Genomic DNA, 9,846 nt, shown 5'->3' with positions numbered 1-9,846 from the left:
CGACCGTGGACAACGTTCCTCCAGGCCTTCCTGTCCTCTACCATCCTCTGGAGTCCTTCCAGCCACTCCTTCTCTGTCGTCCCCTTCTTCTTTTGCCCTCCATCTTTCCTAGCATTAGGATCTTCTCCAGGGAGTCCTTCCTTCTCATAGGTGGCCAAAGTACTTGAGTTTATCTCCAGCTTGACTTTCTTTGCCTATTTCGGAAAATGTGCTGCCTAATTTTTCTCAGAACTTTTCTTTTCAGGCTTAGAAGGATAGAACAAATGCTGGAAGGCGAACCGAGGGGAAACTGGCTGGTTTAGGACCCTGTGAAGCAGATTGCTTGCAGAGAGTCCTAAAACTTCCCCAGCATTTCTGAGAGCTAGTTGCTTATTCATTCAGAGCAGGAACCAAACCATCCAGCAACTGAGATTCACCAACTTCCTTTGCAAGCAGGCAATGTAAAAAAGAAAAGAAAGGAAGATCCAACACACAGAAGACCAAAGTCAAGGAAAAATTTGAGGTTCTTCTCCCTCTCTTCTCTCTTCCCTCTTCTCTCTCTCTCCCTCTCTCTCTCTCTCTCTCTTTCTGTATCTTTCTCTCTCCCCTTTGCTCCGCAGCCTTCTTTGCAGGCTTTTCTTTCCTCCAAGATGAAATTTGCTGAGAACTCCTGGGGCATCTTAGCAGAAGCGAGGAATGGACAGCGTTGAGATCGGCTTGCTAAGGGAAGCGGAGAAGGGGAGAAGCCAGTCGTCACAACTCGGCCCCCGGGCTGTTTCACGGAGCTGGTTTCCTGCCCTGACAAACATCCCCAAGGTCAACCCTCTTGATCTCAGCCTCATCATGACAGCTCGCGGCTTCTGGGACCTCTGGGTATTGATGGGTTCTGCCGCATTTCTGCTGGTCCGCGGACAAAACCCACAACAGGGCAATGCAGACAATGGTCACTGGAGACAGATGATCCAGTGGGAGAATAACGGAAGGCTGTACAGTCTCCTGAACTCCGGCTCGGAGTACGTCCCGGCGGGCCACATAAGAGCCGAGAGTAGCGCCAGAGTGATGTTGGCCGATGCTGCCACCAACCAAGGACAACGGACTGCAGGCAACACTCGGCGGCAAGCACCAACCTTACCCATCAGGTCAGGATCTGATACGGTCCGTGGACAAACTAGGCACCCCTTCGGCTTTGGGCAGGTCCCAGAGAACTGGAGAGAAGGAACCGCCGGAGAGAGCAATTCCAACTTCCATCGTCCATGGTCCGCCACTCCTCGTCAGCGGCAGGTGGGCGCTGCATCTCTTCGTACGTCGCGTTTGGACAGCTCTACCGCAGGGCTCCTACCTCAGCCCCTTACGCCAACCAGTACGAGACCTATGACCCGCAGGGGGCCCGGGTGTACGATGAGAGCCACAATACTACCGCACCACTGGGACGTGGGGTGGTGCCGTGGCCGCCGCATCAGCCAGCGCTGGAGTGGTGAACCCGTTTCAACCCAGAGTGAGGTACGAAGAGTATGCAGAGGAGCAGAATCCCTACCAAGCTCAACCTTACGCCCCTGTCCAGGAGAGGCCCTACGTGCCTCCCGCCAACAGCTCCCATCTCCGGATGGCTTAGACAGACGGTATTCCCACAGCCTCTACCACGACACTGGAACTAGCTTTGACCAAAATGTCCCAGATTCCTACCCGTCCACTCAGAACCAGGGCCAAGGAGTCCCCCTCGCAGATAACTTGCATGTCCGCTCCGGATCGCCTGCCAATGCTGGTCCCGGCTACAGCAACGAGCCATGGGCGAGGCAGTATCCTCCCTTTGGGCAGGTTCCCGAAGAGCCTTACGTTCCTGCTCGCAACGTGGAACCCCAGCCTCCTTTCCGGCCCTTAGACCCCCATGGGGTCCCTCGGCCTGAGCCCTACCTTCCTATCCGGACTTCCGAAACTCCCCAGTTGATTCCAGACAACCAAGGAGTCAACCAAGGCCGCGTGAGCGTGGGCAGCGTCTACAGACCAAATCAGAACGGACGCGGTGAGTCTTTGACTGTGGGAAGAGTGCTTGGGTTGTGGTGGGGGAATCTACTGTGAGATTTGTGGCCAACCCCAAATTGGAGCACCTTAGGTTTCACGCCTTAGGGACATGGTTGCTCAGTGGCTAAGATGCTAAGCTTGTCAATCAGAAAGGTCGGCAGTTTTGACAGTTCAAATCCCTAGCGCCGCGTAACGGAGTGAGCTCCCGTGACTTGTCCCAGCCTTCTGCCAACCTAGCAGTTCGAAAGCACGTAAAAATGCAAGTAGAAAAATAGGGACCCCCCTTTGGTGGGAAGGGAACAGTGTTCCGTGCGCCTTTGGCATTTTAGTCATGCCGGCAGCTCAACGGTTCCAATCCCTAGCGCTGCGTAAAGGAGTGAGCTCCCGTTCCTTGTCCCAGCTTCCTGCCAACCTAGCAGTTTCGAAAGCACGTAAAATGCAAGTGGAAAAATAGGGACCACCTTGGTGGGAAGTTAGCAGCATTCGTGCGCCTTCGGCTTTGAGTCATGCCAGCCACATGACCACAGAGATGTCTTCGGACAGCGCTGGCTGTTTGGCTTGAAATGGAGATGAGCACTGCTCCCTAGAGTCGGGAACGACTAGCACATATGTGCAAGGGGAAACCTTTACCTTTAGGTTCCTTAGCATTCTTTTGGGGTTAAGAGAACCCAAATGGTGATTTCAATACCAGAGCAATGCCGATCAAAAGAATCATCATCATCATCATTTTAGCCATTGTCTATTTGCTGTAGGATGAAGGCCTCTTCAGCATATTTCTAACCCAAACGGTCCTGAGCTTCTTTGGCTAATTGGGCCCAAAATACTTGCTGATGTCTTCGATCCATCTTGTTTTGAAATCTCTTTTCTTTGTGGGTGCTTTTGACTTACTGGGATCTATTCTATGACTGCAGGTTTACCTGCCCTCAGGTCTTCTTGCTAGCGACTAACCTCCTTCCATTTCAATTATTTTACTCCCAAGATGTATCGTATACTTTCGTTCTTCTCTAATCCATGTGAAGATCTCTCTGTCTTGTCTTGTGATGTTGGGCATGGATCTTTCACTTGCTCTTTTTTGGTTACCACGATGTAAAAAAGATGTGGAGACTCTAGAAAGAGTGCAGAGAAGAGCAACAAAGACGATTAGGGGGCTGGAGGTTAAAACAGATGAAGAACGGTTGCAGGGTATGTCTGGAGTTAATGAAAAGAAGGACCAAGGGAGACATGATAGCAATCTTCCAAAATCTCAGGGGCTTCCCCAAAGAAGAGGGAGTCTCCAAGGCACCTGAGGGTAGAACAAGAAGCGATGGGTGGAAACTCATCAATGAGAGAAGCAACTAAGGAGAAATTTCCTGACAATAATTAAGCAGTGGAACAACTTGCCTCCAGATGTTGTGATTGCTCCAACGTTGGAAGTTTTTAAGAAGAGGTTGGACAACCATTTGTCTGAAATGGTGTAAAGTCCCCTGCCTGAGCAGGGGGTTGGACTAGAAGACCTCCAAGGTCTTTTCCAACTCTGTAAATTCTATTGTATTCTATTCTTGGCTCCATGCATAGCTTCTGCATCGATTGTGAGGTTGTGATTGTGAGCTCAGAAGAAGTACCATCATAACTAGGAGTTGGTGCCAGACCATCAAATTATCTCAGGCAGTGCTCCTTAGAAGATCCATCACAATCTATTGTGATTTCTTTCAGTCTCATGTCCACATGAACCTCTGTGGTTTTTATCTATAACATCTGTAAGATGCATGATATTGAAGCTTGAAGCTTACTTCATATCTTATCACATCTGAGATAGTCACCATCATTATCTCATAGTTGGAGTCTCCTAGCAGAGCTCCTATAGATATCAATCTGCCCAATATGTGTTCTCTCCACCAAGAGAACGCATCTTTTTCTGTTTCCTTATTTCAATAAGTTTTGCATTTAAGTCTCCTTCCGTTTCCTCAGCAGCCAACACAATCCTCAAGATTTATAGCTGGGCCACCTTCCCATGGCAGACGTTTTCCAAAACCTTCCCAGTACCGTCCTAGTTGTAGATGGATTCCCCCGTTAGCCCAAAGTTTCAGGACTGTTAAGAGTGAGTAAAGTTGAGTAGATCCGATTCGTGGTGTGAGCCACGAACGTTCTTCACAATCTCATATTCTCCTGAAACGTTCCCTTCATGAATTGTGGGCCTTGTTGGGACGAAGACGCTAAACTACAGGTGTGGAACACAAGGTCCACAGTGGCCCCTCAAGTTCTCACACCTCTCAATCATACACCATCTCCTGCTTTGCCCTGGTATGCATTCCTTGCCATGTTTCTCCAGATGTCCTCCAGTAAGGCATAACAAACTAATCAAGGAGAGAAGCAACCTCGAACTAAGGAGAAATTTCCTGACAGTGAGAACCATTAATCAGTGGAACGACTTGCCTCCAGAAGTTGTGAATGCTCCAACACTGGAAGTTTTGAAGAAGAGATTGATCAACCATCGATCAACTGATCAGCTGTGGCACGCATGCCAGCGGGGACACACAGTGCCCTCTCTCTGATGGCATGCCAGCACTGCAGCACATGCATCCATGCCTCCCGCTGGCCTTCGCGTCTCTGCCACACCTGTGCGGGAGGCTGAGGCATATATGCATGCAGGGAGGCAGGGTGCATGCACTGGTGTGTGTGCATTGCATTTGGGGAGTTCAAGGCATGCATTTGCGCACAAGGGCACGGGCTTCTGGCACTCGGTCCGGGAAAGGTTAGGCATCATTGGTATAGGCTCTGCTCCTTGAGCAGAGAATTGGACTACCGTATTTCCCTGAAAATAAGGCAGGGTCTTATTTTCTTTTGACCCCCTGAAATAAGCGCTTGGCCTTATTTTCTGGGAGGTCTTATTATTTTTGAGGTGCAGGAAGTGGAGAGCATGGTCACTTCATGGCAGCTGTTGTGTTGAAATTTGTTTGGGGAGGGCTTCTTGTAGCACATGTGCTCAAAAGCCCAATTGGGTTTATTATCAGGGAGGTCTTATTTTCAGGGAAACAGGGTAGAAGACCTCCAAATTCCCTTCCAAGTTGTATGATGTGTTCTGTTCAGTGGTTTCAGTTCACTCCCCTTTTTCTTGGATGGCTTCCAGATCCGGCCCCCATTTCCCCCCCATCTCCACCCACCTACCTCCATACCCTTCCTACCCAGCTGGTGCCCCTTTGCATGTTTTTTAGCCCCGGTTCTCACCCACTATGCTTTCTTCTCCCCACCCCAGTGATGTTCTCCGATTTTGCTTGCTGGGTCAAAGTTGCAGAGACGATTTCGGTCAGTACCAAAGTTTTTAAAAGTTGTTGTTGTCATTAAAAAGCTTTTTTTTTTCCCCCATCAACCCAGAATACAATAACACCATGGTGGGAGTGACAGTTTCAGTATTCTGGTGCCCTCTACTGACAAATAAAAACATTGCATGTTTTCTTAGTTTGACTGTTATTCCCACCAATAATAGCCCCTCTTTGAGGGAGATGATTGATAGAAGAGAGAGAGAGAGGAACGCAGGCAGGCAGATGTAGATTAGGTAGATTATAGAGATGATTGATAGATAGATAGATAGATAGAATAGGATGGAGGATGGATGAGATGGATGGATGGATGGATAGATAGATAGATAGATAGATAGATAGATAGATATAGATAGATAGATAGTAGATAGATTAGCTAGATCGAATAGATAGATAGATAGATGATAGACAGACAGACAGACGGATGGACGGATGGACGGACGGACAGGCAGACAGAGGGAGGGAGGGAGGGAGATTGGGAGAGAGAGAGGATAAATGATAGAGAAGAAAGAAAATGGGGAGAGAGAGAGAGAGAGAGAGAGCGAAGAAAGAAAGAAAGAAAGAAAGAAAAAGGAAGAAAGGAAAGGAAGGAAAGAAAGAAAGAAAAAGAAGAAAAAAAGAAAAAGAAAGAAAAAGAAAAAAAGGAAAAGGAAGAAAAGAAAAAGGAGGGAGGGAAATTTTTAAAAAGACTCGGAATTCAAAAAAAAAACAACTGAATAAAAAATATTAAATGTAAGGTCACCTGAAATGTTTTCAAACAAAAAGGGGCCACTTTCCATTTTTGGCCCTAGGCCCATCTCCTTCCTGGAAGAAATAACCTGCTCCGGTTTTCAGAAAGGACACCATTACGTTTCCCCTCTCTCCTCCTTTTAAAATTTCCCGGGCTCCAACCATGTCACTAAAAGAATCAGAAAGCTAAAACTAAGCCATGGCACGGTTGCAGACTGTGGCTTGCAAATAATAGCAATAGCAATAGCAGTTAGACTTATATACCGCTTCATAGGGCTTTCAGCCCTCTCTAAGCGGTTTACAGAGTCAGCATATCGCCCCCACAGTCTGGGTCCTCATTTCACCCACCTCGGAAGGATGGAAGGCTGAGTCAACCTTGAGCCGGTGAGATTTGAACCGCTGAACTGCTGAACTAGCAGTCAGATGAAGTAGCCTGCAGTGCTGCATTTAACCACTGTGCCACCTCGGCTCTAAAAAAACTGTGATTTGTAGCTTAGCATAAAGGGGTGAATCAGGCTCCTGGTTGTTCACTTTTGATTAAATCAATTGGTGAAACTTCCCCTAAGCCCGTGGTCTGAGACAAAGTGGGCCTCCAATAATCAATCTATAGCTGTTGTGGCCTGCCAGCACAGCTGGCAGCAGATTCGGACAGTGAGGAGGTTTCGGGAGGACCCTGGCCAGTCCTGGAGTCTGGGGAAGGCTCGGACGAGGGCAGAGATGAGAACGAGGCCATCTGGCAGTGATCAGGTGCCTACGAAGCTAGACCGCAGTGAGGCAGAGGAACAGCTGGAGCCTGTTCCCAGCGTGCGCATGCGCAGAGTTGCCAGAAGAAAAGAACAGCTCAGAAATCAGGGTCGACGTGGGAGTAAAGCCACAGGTGGAAGGTGATTGGCCCCTCCCATAGGACATAAAAGAGGAGCGAAAGGGGAGGTGGGCTTTTGCAGGAAACAATTCATTCGGTTGGTCATTAGATTCACTTCAGGAGTGTGAAGATCTGTCCGTGAATCTCAGAGACTCTGTGCCAAAGTCTTTCCTTGCACAGCACTTCATTGGGAAAATATTGACATGGCAGCTTTCCAAGCTAGATAAGGTCTGTGGTCATAAATATTCCTTTGAAAGACTGTTTGCCAGGCCTTGGCTGAATGTGAATGAAGGGGAATAGTAATAAGGATACAAACTTGTTGGTTTTAATAGAAACATTTGTTTTCTGCAACACATACATTATGCCTTGTATTTGTAACATATATGCTTGCATGCTGTAAGTGCCTTTTCTTCCCTACAACTGATTCCCTGGGGCAACGTTATTAGAGTCTGTAGAATATCTGGCAAATGTCAAAACATTTGTGATCCTTGCCATTTCAACTCTTACCAATCTGCAATCTATGAGCATAGAACTTATCCCGGAATGGAGCTGTAAAGAGCTGTAAAACTGACACCTTTGATATGTCCTCCTTCTGCCTAAGAACATATCTCGCCTTTGATCTGTGCCCTTCAAAACAGGGGGCCAAATGTTGCAGGGATTAAACTGATTTGCATTTAATAACCGCAGCTAGACTGCTGGTGGCGCAATACTGAAGAAGGAAGACTGCCTACTATTCAAGAATGGACATTGAAAGTAACAACCTAGCTGAGATGGCTAAAATATGAGCTATCTCAAGGACCATTCAAACGAGAGATATAAACTGGAGTGGAGAAGATGGATTGACTATACTCAAAATAAATATGGGACTAAGAAATTCCAGATAGCTTATGACTGAAGAAACAAGGAATGATATAATCTGTTTAGAGCTAGCCTAGCAAGGAGGAGTTGAAGCTCAAATGAAAGATATTAACTTTTTTTTAAGTTATTTTAGAATGTTTTTGTTAAAGATTTATACCCTGTATTGGTTCTGGGAAGTCGGGGGGGGGGGGAGTTGGGGGAGAGGTTCGGGGGGAGGGGGGGTGGGAAGTAAATATTTGTAAAAGTTTTTTTTTTTCAAAATTCTCAATAAAAAAAAAACAGGGGGCCAAATGGCCCATCGTGGGAAAGAGATAAGGCTGATTTGATTGATTTGATTACATTTATATGCCGCCTTTCCCCAAGGGGGACCAGGGCAATTCAAATCAGGGGAAGGGGGTACAGACAAAAAATAAAACGGAACATAACAATACATAATTTAAAAACACACAGCAGTCATACCATTCAGAGACGGTGGGGGGGCAACAGCTCTTAGCCCCAGGCCTGTCGGAATAGCCAGGTTTAAGAGCTTTGCGGAAGGCCTGGAGGGTGTGAGGGTTCGAATCTCCACGGGAGCTCGTTCCAGAGGGTCGGAGCAGCCACATGAGAAGGCCCTCCTCCGGGTAGTCGCCAGTCGGCATTGGTCCGGCGGATGGAATTCGGAGGAGGCCTAATCTGTGGGGTCTAATCAGTCTAGTGGAGGTGATTGGCATAAGGCTAGTGATGTATAATAAGAGCTACACCTTCTTTGAAGTGTAGTTCTTCCCTGCATATTTCTTAGGGTATGTTGGAAAGACTGACCATCAAGTCTTTAAACTCTGATCAAAGATTAAATGCTGATTGTAGTCAAGCGTCCATTTAAGTCTCTCTCGAGCTCCACTGTGACTTGGATGTGTTCTCAACTTCTATGGTCTCAAGGTATTCTCAAACCTTAACATGAATGAGAAGAATTCATTAATAAAAGGGGTTTTTTTTTTGCCAGGGGGCCAGGAATCTGCTTCGTGCTTTTAGGTGGGGGGGAGCCTAGATCAGAACAATCGCTTTATAAGCCCACTCACTCTTTCCCCTAAGCCTCCCCACCCCTCCAGCTGACCAAATGACCAACAGATGCTAACTGCCTGCATTGGCTCCATCCAGATGCCTCTGATTAGATTTATTTCCCCTGCATTCCTGTATATGTACAACGGTCACTTAGCAACGGCTCCTCTTAACATTCCTGCCTCAGTGTCCCACTGGGAGGTGTGTTTTTTTTCCATGCCTGAGTAGGCGTTGCGTGATTGCAAGTTCCTCCGTTATGCTTTCCACTTACTAAACCCGGCTTGGTTGGCGGGGAGGAAGGAGGGGGGCACGTTTGTGAAATAACCTGCAATTCCTCCAGCATTCCTGATACACAGAAACCCACCCACCCCTCCAGTGGTGGGTTTCAAAAAATTTTGGAACCTACTCTGTGGGTGTGGTCTCCTTTGTGGGAGTGGCTTGCCACCCATGTGACCGGATGGGAGTGGCTTGCTGCCCATGTGACCAGATATGAAGATGCCGACGACACTTGTCAGAACACCTTAAATTACCTCACACACAGCACTGGCATGCATAAGAATATGATATAACTTGTTTTCTAAAAGGCATATTTGGTTTGCGTTAAAACCAACTTCAACACACGCAATGTTCTGATTGCCACCACAAACGCAGTAGTCATCCTTACCTTTCACAGAGGCACTGAGTTTTGTAAATAGGAGCATGATAGTGTAGAATAATCATATCCAAGGACCAGGGTGGTTTCAAAAATTTTGGAACCTCTTCTGTAGGTGTGGCCTGCTTTCCGGGTCCACTGGTGGAACCTCTTCTAACCGGTTCGGTAGATTTGACGAACGGTTCTACCGAAATAGGTGCGAACTGTTAGGAACCCTGCTTTAATGCCGTTGAAACTGGTTGAAGACTGAATCTTAAAAGGAAACATGCATTGCAACTGGGAAAACCACGTTGGATTCTATGCTGTGGTTTCTATGCTTCACGTGGTCGTCCACTAGTTTCCAGCACCAGGATTCCGTCTTCTAGATTAAGCTCATCTAGTTGTCATCATTCATCTACCTAAGACCCTTATGGAAG

General features: G+C 47.3%; 1 protein-coding gene across 1 annotated transcript in view; it reads left to right on the top strand.

The window, feature by feature from the left end:
- Window positions 1-797: 797 nt before the first annotated feature.
- Window positions 798-9,846, top strand: part of LOC116518897 (lysyl oxidase homolog 1-like) — a 19,893-nt gene continuing 10,844 nt past the window's right edge. The window contains 4 exon segments of the mRNA XM_032232432.1: window positions 798-1,273; window positions 1,276-1,386; window positions 1,389-1,579; window positions 1,582-1,999. Of these exon segments, the coding sequence (XP_032088323.1) occupies window positions 823-1,273; window positions 1,276-1,386; window positions 1,389-1,579; window positions 1,582-1,999 (1,171 nt within the window). The 5' untranslated portion in view covers window positions 798-822.

The sequence above is a fragment of the Thamnophis elegans genome, chromosome 16 (genome assembly GCF_009769535.1).
Source record: "Thamnophis elegans isolate rThaEle1 chromosome 16, rThaEle1.pri, whole genome shotgun sequence".
In the NCBI taxonomy this organism is placed as follows: domain Eukaryota; kingdom Metazoa; phylum Chordata; class Lepidosauria; order Squamata; family Colubridae; genus Thamnophis; species Thamnophis elegans.
This window is presented reverse-complemented; position numbering and strand designations above follow the sequence as displayed.